Source organism: Nilaparvata lugens, chromosome 5 (genome assembly GCF_014356525.2).
Source record: "Nilaparvata lugens isolate BPH chromosome 5, ASM1435652v1, whole genome shotgun sequence".
Lineage (NCBI taxonomy): Eukaryota > Metazoa > Arthropoda > Insecta > Hemiptera > Delphacidae > Nilaparvata > Nilaparvata lugens.
The window spans coordinates 17,966,989-17,982,379 of record NC_052508.1 but is presented as its reverse complement, the minus strand read 5'-3'; the positions used below and the strand labels follow the sequence as shown (position 1 = coordinate 17,982,379).

General features: G+C 30.8%; 2 protein-coding genes across 11 annotated transcripts in view; one reads left to right on the top strand and one right to left on the bottom strand.

The window, feature by feature from the left end:
• Positions 1 to 9,684, top strand: part of LOC111056267 (kinesin-like protein CG14535) — a 172,420-nt gene extending 162,736 nt beyond the window's left edge. For 2 of the 5 annotated variants that reach the window (XM_039427805.1, XM_039427804.1), the window contains 4 exons: positions 1,872 to 1,975; positions 4,351 to 4,553; positions 6,748 to 7,004; positions 8,206 to 9,518. In XM_039427805.1, the coding sequence (XP_039283739.1) occupies positions 1,872 to 1,975; positions 4,351 to 4,468 (222 nt within the window). In that variant the 3' untranslated portion in view covers positions 4,469 to 4,553; positions 6,748 to 7,004; positions 8,206 to 9,518. Of the gene's footprint in view, positions 1 to 1,871; positions 1,976 to 4,350; positions 4,554 to 6,747; positions 7,005 to 8,205 lie in introns of all 5 variants that reach the window. The other 3 variants (XM_039427802.1, XM_039427803.1, XM_039427801.1) reach the window with 2 other exon arrangements.
• Positions 8,273 to 14,859, bottom strand: LOC111056263 (very-long-chain 3-oxoacyl-CoA reductase). 6 transcript variants are annotated; one of them, XM_039427808.1, is made up of 6 exons: positions 14,585 to 14,759; positions 13,768 to 13,814; positions 13,136 to 13,211; positions 12,025 to 12,353; positions 10,715 to 10,930; positions 8,273 to 8,403 (listed from the first exon to the last, which is right to left on the bottom strand). In XM_039427808.1, the coding sequence occupies exons 1-6, from the start codon at positions 14,736 to 14,738 to the stop codon at positions 8,392 to 8,394; spliced, it is 834 nt and encodes a 277-aa protein (XP_039283742.1). In that variant the 5' UTR covers positions 14,739 to 14,759; the 3' UTR covers positions 8,273 to 8,391. The 6 variants fall into 6 exon arrangements, with proteins under 6 accessions (XP_039283742.1, XP_039283741.1, XP_022199295.2 ...); XM_039427807.1 differs by lacking the exon at positions 8,273 to 8,403 and adding an exon at positions 9,163 to 9,288; XM_022343603.2 differs by lacking the exon at positions 8,273 to 8,403 and adding an exon at positions 9,316 to 10,256 and having other exon boundaries at positions 14,585 to 14,859.
• Between the last annotated feature and the right edge of the window lie 532 nt (positions 14,860 to 15,391).

Sequence of the window (15,391 nt, the reverse complement as noted above, 5' to 3'; positions counted from 1 at the left end):
ATGTGGAAATAAAACGGAGTTTAGCACTTCAACAACCCATAACTCGCTTATTAGACCACTTACAAATTTCATACATTTATTCATACATTTCACTGACAATTACAAATCATAATTATAATAAATATAATATGATTGGGAGGAGACAACAGGAATAGCCCAAAACTGTCTTCTCCCAAATTTTTACAAATAAATGTTTCAAAAAAGAATAAGGTTAAGATTACACTTTCACTTCAAAAGTCCAATTTCCACTCCAAAACTAATGACTAAACTAAAAATTTTGAATTTTGATATTTAAAAACTGATTAAAAACAAAAATATTTCACTCAAATCTCTATAAATTGGAAATTATTGAGTAATTTTGCAAAATTTTGAGCCAGAAAAGAAACACAACTTCACTATTCCAGTTGCCACTTTTCCTTACTCTTATAATGATCTCAACAATTATATTGAAAAAGATTATCCAGTTGAAAAAAAAGTTGACCAACACTCCAAATAGGAAGAAAAATTCAGAAAAAGTTATAGGCAGAGTAGTAATAGTATAGAATATAGTGTGTTATTTAATTTTAATTTGTTCTGTCCTCAATTCATTATTTTTTTCTAATACTTATATATTGAAATAATAGCCCAAGGAGGCAACTCATGTAGCATGTATAACCTATACAGAGTTTATCAATGCAGGATTTATAGTGTTCTACACATTATGTGTGTTAGAGCACATAATTCTTAATGTTAGACACGTTTTCCTCTGAATTAAGAATAGAACAGATTGTATCTATTGCACTATACCAACTCAAGCAATTAGCCCACTGTCCGGTATTTCGAATAAAATACTAACTAATAACTTGGTTATAGCACTATTAACTACGGTATATATATTTGAAGAAAAATCATACTATTTTGTAACAAGGATAATGAGCAAGAACATCCGTTATGGTATGGATATTCCCAGGCAGAATATATCAATCGTACAGTACGCTACCAGTATCTGAACGAAATGAATATAATCTTGTTCAATCTGTATCTTCTATATGATAAGAGAGAGTAGGGTTGTGTTTGTTCGTGTGTTCGTTTGTTCGCATCAAAACATGTCAACTTGTGGATTGCATACCGGAAAAACGGGAATGATTTAGATCTCCAAATTTTGCACATAGATTCTAAAAATATCAATCTCGTGCACCTGGAAGCCCAAATTCTAATTTTCCTTCTAGATTTTTCAGAATTAATGTTTGAATTTCATTAATGGTACATTCGATTTCATTAAAAAATCACCAAATCATATGGTCGAAATTAAAAAAGGAACATCTGTTTCTATATTGCTTTCTACCTGAAAAACATAGTTTTGAAACTTCGTTTTCATGATGCAATGTTTAGGCCTACACGTGGCATGGATTATTAATTTTTCAGCTAGAACAATTTTTGAGACAAATGCTAAATAAACGTCTACAGTTTCATCAATGCTGTATCGGCAATATGAAAACGCATGCAGTTTATATGTCTTTGAATGAAGGTTTTGTTATTTACATAAAGAAATTATATTCTTCCATTCTTATTTAATTAAAATTTCAAAATTATTCGAGTCCTTATAGAATGACTGACTCACTGTTCATAGGCCTATTTTGAATTCTTCAAGATTTCATTACGTCAAGTTTTAAGAAAGACCCTTGCGAAGCACGGGTTACCTGCTAGTCTGTTATAATATTGTGTTCTTCTTGTGTTTGTTCTATCAATTCTATTATTATATGTGCCTAAATCTATAATCCAATAACTTTACTCGCCTATTCTGAAAGTTCAAATGACTTGGAGCATAAAAATAATGAAAAGATGTTCATGAAATCATTGTTTTGTGATGTTGATAAGTGATTTTCTTCTAGGGTTCAGGAAGCAGATACTGTGATAATTGCCACATGAGCATGTCAGCTAAAAGCACTGCTCTGGAAATGTGGTGTCAACAGGAGCATAATGGGTGTGAACGGCTGTAAGCATACACTAATATTCCATTCTTGAAAATGTTCATTGCTGCAAACTATAATACAAATTTGATGATTGTATTTTTTCTTTAGGGCTACTTTTGAATATACCGGGTGCTTCAAAAAATGTATACACACTTTGAACTTTCATAGAAAATTTATTCACCGTTCTACGAAGTTAAATTTCAGGAAAATAGAAAGCTGGAAGTCCAATGTAAATGAAACATAAATAACAAATGTTAATACTGTTCAAATTGGTGACCTGCAGCATCAATACAATTCTGAGTACGAGTCACCACTGATTCTGTACATCGTATCAAAACGTCCAATGAGATTTCTCTACACACTGCTTGAATCTCATTCCAAAGAATGTCTAGGTTACGTGGTTTACGTTTGTACCCCTCATATTTTACTGTGCCCCACAAGAAGAAATCCAGTGGTGTAAGGTCTGGAGAGCGTGTTGGAAACTCGATTGGCCCCCTGCGTACCAACGTACGTGGCAATGTACGTGGCCCCAACGTACGTCCGCCATGTTGATATTACAAATTCCAACTAACAATATATAACATAGAGGGCCGATTATGCTGCCACCTGGCGAAGGAATATAACATTAGCTTTGTAGAGCGGTAAAACTACGATTGTTTAAAGTGTGTATACATTTTTTTGAAGCACCCGGTAGATAAAAATTGAAATTCATGGACCCTTTTAAAATTATTTAGTTATGACATGTTTCGGCTATATAATGTCATTATCAAGTGATTGCAAAATAAATATCCATTTATTATTTATTTATTCAACATTATATAGCCGAAACATGTCATGACTAAATAATTTCAAAAGGGTACTTAGATTTCAATTTTTATCCACATTTGATGATCTTCGTAGTAGATTTTGGGATATTGATATAGATTATAGAGTAGCAGAATTGAGAAATTTTCGACATTCTAGGAAAGTTCACCCCCTTCTAGTTAACCAATTATTATACCCGTGCAGAGTATAAAAAGGGGTAAGAGGAAGAGAGGAACTGAGTGGAAGAGTCATTTTCCAGGGAACTTATTACATAAATACTTCGACAAAAGACTGCCATCACAAACAAAATACCGGTACTATGTAGTACTACAAGAAAATAATAGTGAAGTTATAATTTTCTTCTATAAGACGAATAACAAAGAGATTAATATTTGATCCTTATTGAATAATTTCATTGTTTGATTGGAATGAATAGTAGTACTCTACCGAACTCTACTCTACCGAGTTTGCATGTTTTGCAATGTATTTTCTCATTATGATGGATAGCAAATTTACCCTGTATGTGGACTTTCGTATACTGCTATTAACGTGGACTTTGAAGGTGGATTTTCATACATCATCACAAGTGGATAAAGGCCAAGATTTAACAAACATCTATTGTTGTTTAGGCTGTTCGGTACACTTTTTTCATTCAAATTGGATAACCTTTTTCAATATAATTGTTAAGATCTTTATAAGAGTGAGAAAAAGTGGCAACTGAAATTTTCAAGTGGTCTAATAAGCGAGTTATGGGTCGTTGAAGTGCTAATTTTCCAGATTACGTTTTCTTTCCAGATTTTGAACGGTTTCGACTATATTAACAGAACTTCTCTTGAAAATTCAAAAATGTATCTTTCCAAACTAAACATTTTATTCCCCATATCGTTCATAAATGAAAAAGTAACATTTTTTGTGAATTCGATAACTTTGTTTATTTTGGCATAAATTGCGAAAAACGCATATTAGAACAAAGCCAATGATGTGTACTGAATGTATTAAAAAACTACAATGAAAAATTCGAAACCGTTCATGATCTGGAAAGAAAACGGAGTTGGCACTTTCAACAACCCATAACTCGATCGCTTATTAGACCACTTGGAAATTTCAGTTGCCACTTTTTTCACTATTATAGTGATCTTAACAACTATATTGAAGAAGATTATCCAATTTAAAAAAAAGTGATTTGATCTATAGGCCTACTCATGAATAATTTATACTTAAAGAAGACACAAGCATGCTTCAACAGAATAAGCATATACATTCTTGTCGGACAATGCTTACCTAACATTCTATGTTCTAATCGAGTCAAGAGAACAATAATAAAATTAAATCAAACAAAAAAGAAGTTTACTGTACAAAAACTTCTAGAAATATAACAGTGAATTGAATTGAAATTGAATTGAAAATGCCTTTATTTAAGTAATAAAACAAGAAAATCATAAACCACAATCATGTCTTAAAACTCGACAAATTATGCATGTAAGCAAAAGAAAATGATAGCAATATAAGAAATGTAACACAAGACAAAAGTTGTGACCTACGGTAACCCGAAAGGTTGTCTGCCAGAAATATAACAGTGGTCTCTGATATTTAGGTCAGGAAGTATCTCTTCGCTGAGACAGCCAGACGGCGCATCGAATCCAACCTCCCTCTGGTTGTTGAGGGTTGCGGAGGAGGAGGAGGAGGAGGAGGAGGATGTGCCAATCCACTGAGGAGTGCATCCGATGAAGACAATGACCCCCCTCCTCAGCTGCCTCCTCCTCTCCAGAGCAACCTCTACTCTTTGTCCAGGTCAAGGTGAGTCAAACAACAATATATTGGCCGTAAAATATGAAAGAGAAAATAGAATTTAAAAATTGAATTTTGGCAAAACAAATAACCAAAAAATGTATTGTTGACAAAATCTGTGTTGAAAATGTATTGTTTAAGGCTGTGCAAAAGCTAAAAATAAACTTTCTACTGGTGATATTTTTCTAAGTTTTTCGATTAGTATACTATCAAGCTGTCAAAATGAAAAAGTTTTCTCAGGAAAACATTTTTTTCCGATCATTACTTTTTGAGATATGAGCGCCTAAAGTTCAAATTTTTGGGACAGAACATTTCAAATTTGGTGAAAAATAAATCCATGAGATTCAGAGCATAAATTCTTCATGGTATTGTTGATTGAATAAAACAAAAATTTTCTTAAAATTTCGATTTTTGAGAAAGTTATTCAATTTACTAAAAATGACCAAAAGTAGCTTTCAGTTCAGTTATTTTTGGTGAATTGAATAACTTTCCCAAAAATTGCTATATTGAAAAAAATTGTTTCATTCAGTCAACAATACCATGAATAATTTATTCATTTCTTTTTTATTTCATGGATTTATCTCTTACCGAATTTGAAATGTTCTGTCCCAAAAATTGAAACTTTATGCGCTCATATCCCAAAAAGTAATGATCGGAAAAAATGTTTTCCTGAGAAAACTTTTTCTTTTTGATAGCTTGATAGTATACTAATCGAAAAACTTTGAAAAATATCACCAGTAGAAAGTTCATTTTTAGCCTTTGCACAACCTTAAGGAATAATAGCCTTCGACTAGGCCCTATTATCTCTATTCCACCAAAAGATGACTGAATATGAAAAGTATTTTTATCTACTGTTTTGTTTCTTAACAAAGTATAAATCACATTTAGGCTACATCATATTCACTACCCACAGAATATTGCAGTTCATCAAAGACATATTGTTCACAAAAAATTGTAAAAAATGCAATAGCCTATTAGTATTGCAAAGTGAGCTTATTCAAACATTGATGAAAATGTCATCATCAAAAATGTGGTGACAACCTGTTTACTGTTCTTGAAATCTGTATGCAACATTACACTAATAATTAATCTTTTTATGAGCTGCCATATCCAATAATTCACTGAATGTAATAATTATATTCAATAAGATTCTGATTGCATCAAAATGAGTGTTACCTTTCTCTTTGTAAAACTTGTAATATGCAACTCTCGCACAGGCATTTTCTGCCCATGCAGACTATTTATTATAAAGATTCTATTTGGCTTAGTGTATTCATGAGGTTGTTTTTATTTCCTGTTGCTGTTTTATATTGAACATGAGTACATAAGACTTTTACTTCTTAAATAGAATTTTTTGGAATAAATATATTTTATCTGTCTGTCTGATACTATATATTTCCAATAAAAATAATTATACCAAAACATTATTTCTCTTTTTGCATTGGCCTAAGCACTTTTTATTCTTGAAATATATGTGTAAATTATCAATTTCATTTTAATTTTGTATGACATATTATTTATAATAATCTCCTCTTGCAATTTATCAGCTAAAACAAGGTTGCTGAAAGTATTTATTATATGACAGTGTAATCATGCAATCAGTGTGTACACAGTATTTAAAATTTAGATTTTAATTTTATTTTATGAGATGCATGGATGCATAAATGACTTCTCCGTTATGAAAAATGCTGTTATTTTATCATAATATTTTATTTTGAACACCGTTATCAGATGAATATGTTATAGAATATTGTACCATTATGAGACTAAAAAAACAATAGGCCATGCTGTTGTCTATTTTATTAATACAAATTTTGGTTTCACATGAGAACTATAACATTCATCCCTCAATTATGATAATTGATTCATTAACTGTTAATAGGAAATATTATCATATTTCCTATTTTAGTGATAATAATGTGAAATATTTCCTCTATGTTTGGTTTTGGAGCATCAAAGTTTAAAAATCCACTTCGTAAAAATAATTAAGGACTGAAAATTTTGTGAAGTCAACAACTATAAGACAACTATTTAATAGCCCAAATAGCTATTTTGGACGATGTGTAACCTTATTTAAATTTGGGAGAGGAATAGCACAAGCTTACCTCATTTTTTCTCTCAATATCATTTTGATGATGTTGTTACTTATTGTATGAATCAATAAAGGATCAATCAATCAATATTTGAACAATTTTTGTTCCAGAGGAGGATCTGTTTCTAGTCTAGAGGGGAGTTGTTTACCCCCAAGCTTCAGCAACGGACAAGTTCATGATCCTGGAGGTATGATATTTATATTATATCTACTGCTATATATTATTACATATTTGCATCATATTGATGGCAAATTTATGTTTGTTATTGACTATCAATGTACCGATGATTGTTTAATTATTGATAGTAGCCTCTCTAATAGGCTACGAAAAGCACTGACAAGCCAGCCAACACTTACAATCAATTCGAGTAAGTTGAGTTACATCATTAATTAATCTTCATTACAATATATTCACTACAACCATAGAGAAACAATAGCGTAAGCTATTGTACAACTTACGCTATTGTTCCTCTATGCTACTACCATCTATTGAAATCATATCCAACTTCGATGTCGTAGAAGAATAGTGAGTCTCAACTCTATAAAGATGCTTCCCACCAAGACAAATTGGTCCTTTTGCTAATTTGGAATAGATTAATCTGTTTTAAAAATTCATACAAATGCTGAGACAATTATTTATTAAAAGAAGAACTCGAGCTATTTCCGATCATGATTTGTGTTCTATAAAAGGTGTGTATATATTGTGTAGGCTATTCCTTTATCTTGTGTGTTACTTATTATTGTCAATGCGATTTTGCAGTGACAGAGAAAAATTTCTCCGTCACTGGAGAAAGAAATCATGAATATAAAATAATGAGATTTTAAATGTTTAATTAGCACAAAAACAGAACATTTTTAAGTTTTCAATGAAGTACAATATTTCACCCACATTTCTTAAACTTGTAAATCATTCTCTTTATATCACGTTTACTGAGCAGTTATTTGATAAAGTTATCCTTTTTGATCTCGTATTGTAGCTTTTTCCTTGAAAATCGATTGTATTCAATGGGAAAAGAAACTCACAAATGAGGACTGAATTGTTGACCTTTTTTAGAAGATTGACTTGAATAATTTCACTTTTGTCCGATAAATTGTTATTGAGATAGCCTCGATATGTACGTCTACTGTGTGCCAAATGAGTGGATGAATAAAGGAGAATATATTAATAAATTATTTCAAAAACACACGCATTTTCATTATTTGTTTTGAAGATTATTCAATTTTTGAGAACGTTATTAAATTCACCAAAAATAACTCAACTAAAAATTATTTTAGGTCATTTTAGTAAATTGAATAATTTTTTCAAAAAATTTTCAGAAAATTTTTGTGTTATTCAATCAATAATATCATGGAGAATCTTCCTTGAAACTTCATGGATTTATCTTTTTGAAAATGATCTGTTCCAAAAATTCAAACTTTGGGAGCTCATACCTCAAAAATGAATGATCAGAGAAAAATGTTTTGCTGAGAAAACTTTTATTTTGATAGCTTTATGGTAATGTCACCAGTAGGAATATTTTTTAGCCTTTGCACAGCCTTGAAGGATTACTCATTCTGTTATTTTTCCAGCGTTATTCGGATGCCAGGATCTCTAAATAGGCTTCCACATCCACCATCCGACAGCTCAAGCATGATTCTGAGAGCAAGAAACGTGCATCCGGTTCAACCAAGCTGAGACACCTCCATCTTCCAATGATTTAACACTCTTAATGAGTAAAATGCACTCTCTGTGTCGAATGCAAGTATAATTCTAAGTCACATGATTTGCTGTAAATCAATTATTTTGAGTTAGTTTCAATGATTCAAGACTCTCACTGTATGTCGAATGGAAGCATTTCAGTCACAATAGATGTGAATCAATCAACCAATTGTTAAGAGTTTGGAGTAATTTTTCACTAAAAGTAGGATATTATTCATAATATAGTGTTTGGCTATCATGAACAGTGAGGAAGCCAACTGTTTCATAATGCATGTTCTTGAAGATAATATGAAAATACAATAACATTGAAATTAAATGACTATAATATTGTTTTATTCATAAAAAGGTTATTTTCCGATGTATTTTTCTAATAATTTCACTTTATGGGAGAAATTATACCACACTTATTTATGTTTAAATGGTATCAAACGTGCTATAAACAAATATAATTTCATCAGGATTTTCAGTTTATAATATTTATGTATAAAATTAGCAAACTTCAGATCTCATTAGATTAGCAAATATTTATGTATCTCACATTCAATAATTTTGTTTTATTTGTCATGTTCTATAATGCAGTATGTGTTTCATATTCAATAATTACCTTAGGCTACTCTCTTATGTCAAAAATGAGCAATATCATATGAATTCTTAGAAATACTGTATCCAGATTTACTTTGATTGATTGTTTGTCATGTTCTATAATGCAGTATGTGTTTCATATTCAATTACCATAGACTGCTCATGTCAAAAATGAGCAATTACATGAATCCATAGAAATACTGTATCCAGATTTACTTTGCTTGATTGTAGGTTTTGAGAATAACAAATCCTTCTCATGATGTTAGTACAATATGTAGACTACCGGTTTATTTCATAAACTTTTCAATCTATACACCATTTCATTTATGATTTCTCTCCCCTGAAAGAATAGTCTACAGGCCATGTGTGAACTGAAATATAAAATGAAAAAATAATTCTTTCAACATCAATTCTTTGTATTTGTCGTGATATACTAAGGCAATGTATATTTCAATCAATATTCTTGTAAATGTTCAGGAAATGTGACTAGAAAATTGTACATTTTGATGTGAATAAAATATAATAGTTCTCCAATTTATTGTGTAGGCCTATTTTAAAAATGTTATATATAATAATTATATATATTTATATCGAGAAAAAATGACGCTCATTTCTTACACGAACCGACCTTTCCTTCAGCTTATTCGTTAGTATCTGATTATCTTTCCGGCAGCATCTGATTAGCATGGTTTACTATCATTGTCTGACATAAGACAAGGCAGTTGACTTAGTCAGAATTTACAGTGTTTTATATAAAATTTTATATTTCTCAATTCTAGAAGATTCTTCTAATTTTATTTAGGCCTATAATATAATGAAACTCTATTATAATCAATTATAACTTATAATTCTATCTCAATCTTATAAAAAAATTCAATTTCAATTTTCTTTTCGAAAATTGTTATAAGTACTTGCTACTAAATGGGACTTCCTCACGCCCAACACACAAATTGATGTTCATATACAGATTTTGAAAACAAGAATTTTTCATGTTTCTTATCAAAACCTCCTGTCTTATTTTTCCGACACACCACACTGTAATAAGTCTTGAAACAAGATAAGAAAAATCACAATGATTGTATTTTGTACCTCTAATTATTTTCCACTCTGCTGAGCAGTTGCCCTCACTAAGAACATTCAAGTTCTAGAGAACAGAATGTTGGAGGCAGACAAAATAACAGTATTATTAGTTCATGATCATGACCATAATGACAAAATATCAACAGACTACAAAAATCCTTCAATGACCGGACTTTTTTCTTATGCTATCTATATATTTAGACGTTAGATAATCAGAAAAAGAAGGTAGAGTCTCTTCCCCAATCCGATTAGTTGCAATCTGGAACATTCAATGAGAGAGAAAACATTACAGTATTTTCATTAATTTTCTCGCATCATATTAATGTTTGGTGTAAATTATTAATCGAGGTTTAGCTTAATTAATGTCCTTCTGTAGCAAAAATCAATGAATCTGGAAAACCTCTCACATGAAACATCTAATCAATTTCATTGTACTGGGAAACTTGATTCTGTCTCTGTGTAGCCTTTGTTATGAGTAGAATAATCATTGAATTGTAATTTTCAGTATTATGAAACTTGGAAATACAGTAGGCTATTATTATGGAATATAAGCTGTATCGAATATTCATTAAACAGATTATTTATTATAAAGTTCAATGGGAAATTCATATTATATGAATTTACCAATCTGTGAAAAACCAGGATTTGTGCATGATCAAGAAACCAATTCTTCTTGTGAATAATCAATTGAACTTGATTTTTCTGCACTTAACTTACCATTAAGTCATGCACCAAGTATCCACATGTCACATCGTGAATGCCAATCGTCTTCATGGCACTTGCCACATATTCTTCAGCCGTTGGAACAAATATACTTGGTGATTCGATCCTGGATAGTTTTGTTGCTATAAAGGATGGTGTCTGACATTGTATGGTTATTCCACAATTTGCATACTCTCTTCTCAGATCCTCACTGAATTTCAGGATAAATTTCTGAAAAATGTTAATTCTACGATTAGCTTATAACTTTTACTATGACTAGTGTTCTTATGTAGTATAGTGCAAAGGAAGATTAAACCACTGCATTTTGAGCTAATAGAGTTGGCTTCGATTAAACTCGAAATGTTGTACCGCATTAAACATCTTAATCAATAAATCATAGCTCAATTTTAAATCCGCTAGCTAGATGAATGGTTAATTTGATTTTAATCGATAACATTTGAAATAAAAGATGTTTGAAACTCAAACTGTGAAAATTACCCTTATAGTAAATTCATGGTTAAAATACTAATAAAAGGCGGCAGATAATGATCAGTGATAATGATAATGATATTACAATAAATAAAAAAGAAGAAAGACTGATCACCATGAAAGTTTTAATTTTGTCATTTAGATTGGACAAATTTCTGTATTATATCAGTCCTTTATTATATCAATCCATGGTGAACGAAATACTGGTAAGACGTCAGTCTAGATCAGGAAGAATAAAGAATAGCAGCGATTACAAAAGGCTATTTATTGCTTTTATCCAAAATAAGTAATATTTTGGATTATAGTAGGTACCGGTATATTGAATTATATTAAATGATGATATTCTGAATAATAGAACCGTAGCCTACAGTAATATAGTATATGAACTCAAAATTATGATAGGTAGGCCACTATATATTAGGTTTATAGGCTACTGTAATAAGCTGCTCTATTTCTAAAACTATATACTTCAACACAGCTAATAGCTATAAAAAAATTCTTAACTGTACTTTAACATAGCTAGGTTTCTAAAAATATACTCTCAATTTCTTAACTATACTTTATTCTATACAGATATAAACAAAAAAATTCTAAACCATACTTCAGTATTTTAAGTTTTATTGTGAAAATTTTGTTTCTGGACAATATTTAATAGAACTGTTCCAAATGAGCAGATATTTTTCAAATAAATAAAAAATATTCCACTACTGATGCGGAAACAAACCATTCCTTCAATTATGAAATGAATTGTTTGAATATCAAGTTACTGAACAATAAATTAGAGGGAAATTAATATCAAATGAATAAATTAGAAAACTGGATGTAGCTCAGCATACCTTTGTTGCCCCGTAGCAAACCATGTGAGGTGTTTGAACTAACGATGAATAAGACCCTATATTTATGATGACTCCTTTCTTTTTTGTCACCAGATGAGGAAGAATGATGGAAGTCATGAGTACAGTTCCGTTGACATTGACCTCCACCATGTCACTCATCACTTGATAGTCATCTTGCAAGAACAGTTTGTAGCCGTTCAGCATTCCAACATTATTTATCAGGACTCCAATGTCCAGCCCACTTACTCCCTCTTCCACAGTTTTGTAACTGCTTTTTATATTTGTGAAATCAACGGCAATTGTTCTCACTTTGATGTTATACTCGTTACCTGTCGAAAAAATCTTGCATGATTCTCAAAGAAGCTCCAGAGGTATGATATTATTATCAATAAATAATTAAACTTGAATTTCAAAAAACACTTTTGGAGTGAAAATGTACTGACTTTGGTAGTGAGCGACGATCGTTTCGACCTGTTGTTGGTCTAATCGATTAGAGAAAATTCCTACAGTCTGATGATGACCAACAACAGGTCTAAACAATCGTCACTACCAATGTAAGTGCATTTTCACTCCATAAGTGTTTTTTGAAATTCAAGTTCAATTTTAACAGTGAAAAAGTATGGATATGCAACAGAGTAATAAATAGTTGACTATACAGAAACAGATATGGAAGTTACAGACTTTCTTCTATAGGAATGATGCAGTACTTGAACAGGGAGCTTTGAACATATAGGAATAATTATCATGTTTATGATTTTGTACGCAAGTATTATAATATGGGCCAAAGAAGCAAAAGAAGATCAAGAGTTCTCATTCAACACAATACTTTTGTATTTAATTAATAACAGAAAAGTATGCAGATTCTAGAGAAACCTGTTGAGGGTTTTCGAATGTAAAGTATTCAGAGGCCTACAGATATTATTGATCTATCACATTACAACCATCCATAAACGTGAAAACTCTGTCAATTGTAATAAGTGTTGAAGTGACAGTAAAGTATAGTACTTAGTACCATATGTCTAAATCATGTTGAGGAGGAAAAAATAGGAATAATTTTGAATGTTTCATTCATATTGCATTACATAGATCGGCAGTTGACATTTCAACTCACTTAAATAGATCTGGAACTCTTCAAGTTTACTTTCTGATCTGCTGATTAGGATTAAATGCATTCCTTTTTTAGCCAACTGAAATAAATATGAAAATAACACTTTAAATCATTCTCACAATAATTATATTATTATTCTAATATTCATATAGTGAGTATACTTATTAATGTATACCGGTATCAAATATCTGATGCATGAAAATTTGGAAGAAAATAAACAAAAAATAAAATGAATAGGCATTAGCCTTTACAATAAGTTACCTAGATCTACAGGGGAGTTCAATGAAATATATTAAACTTACTACTTACTTACTTTAAGTGAATCATCAAAATATTAAAAAAAAAAAAATCGTTACAAATCTGAACAATATATGGATGAAGTCCAAATACATCATGATTTTATATAGTCATACAAACAGTCATTGAGTTACATCATTACTTGATTACCAGAGTCGAATTTCAAACTCTTTTCTATAAATATATTGAGAAAAAGATATGCATATTGTGAACACAAAGCATCTCTAAACAATAGATCAATTTTTTACTCTTATCCAAGAATATTGTTCATGCCATTTTTAAAAACCTCATTATTATATATATCATGTTTTATCAGCTAATAAGCATATATAACATACCTGGATAGCATATTCTCTTCCTATGCCATCAGTGCAGCCAGTTATCACTCATGAAACAGAAAATCTTCTACAAAAACTTCCATACACTTGAATTATCAATAAACATGACTATTTCATAATATGTAGTTATTTCATTATATCAATAAAAACATAAAATAATATATTAAATAATTTCGCCACGGCATGTTTCGGCTACTATAATGCCTTTTCCAAGTCTTGAAAACGACATTAGTAGCCGAAACATGTCGTGACGAAATTATTTCATAATTTATGTTAGTCTACTGTCAAGTGATAATATGATTCGTCCCTTAACTTTAATACATTTCACTGACAGCACCAGCGTATTGTATGTTGAAAAATGATGCGTTAGCAATGATATCATTGCCTGGATCTTATCTTATAAAATAAAAATGTGAATTTCCATCAAAATTGATGTATTTTTTACTGTTAAATTTCAATCAATTCCTCACAAGAATGATGTGTGACAGCCGATTTGGAAAGGCGCTCTGTAACATCGTCCACAGTATGTTCACAGAATAATGTTTCAAGAAAAATATTCACAATGCTTTACGGAGTTGAAGTACCAAAAGTAATTATAAATAGGGCTTTATAATTCAGTGTCATGCGCGCTCTTATAGGTCTAGGTAGCCTATATACAAACAATTTTTTTAGACATTACATTACCTAATTGGAGAAATAATCATACCTAGAGTTGACACTTCAGAATGATCCTACTCCAATTCCAATTTTATTGTATTCAAGGAATTAATTAATCATTATTCTGTTATTCCATCAGAAAATCAATGAATCAGCATACCTGCCCACTCTCCAGTTGATTTCAGATCAATCGGTTTCTTCCACACTGGCAAAATCCACATTTCGTATATGAATTTTGAAATTCTATATAGATAGTACAATAGATACAGACCAAGCACAACTTTCAAAGCACACCAAACGCTTGATTCCCACATTTCCCACAAAACTTATTCATTAACTTCTGCTGATAGGATTGAGATTTCAAAACACCTCAAACATAATATAATAGCCTACATAAACACTTCAACAATGAATTTCAGTCGCATTAGAATAATTTCAATAGATAACATTTACAAAGTAACCGTTACGTTCTTTATCAAAGAATAAAAATACAATTTCATTTCCTTAGTAGATCACCTAATTATTATTGTCAGTGATAGTAGTTCATGAGTCAAGTGATAACCCCGACTGAAATTATGATGGATGTGCCGCAATCATTTGAATTTTCATTTGGTGTGAATTATATCAAGAATCTTACCATTCAAGAATGCGTCAAGCTATAGGATATTATTAGAATTGAATCACTGTTGATCCAAACTGTTGATCAACATCAGAGAATGCGTTGCCTCCATCCATCCATTACTGTACCGTACTATTGGAAATATCAGACGAATAATACCGGTATGATAGAGGACTCTTATCAGGACTACAGTAGGCTACATTTCGTTTCCTATACCGTGGTTCATTAGGCCTTTGTTAAGAAACTATGATTAGCCCACAGTTACATTTTTATATTATTAATGAATATAAAATGATATTCATTATTACTCCACTCCATTAAATATTGACATTGTCGATCTGCGAAGGT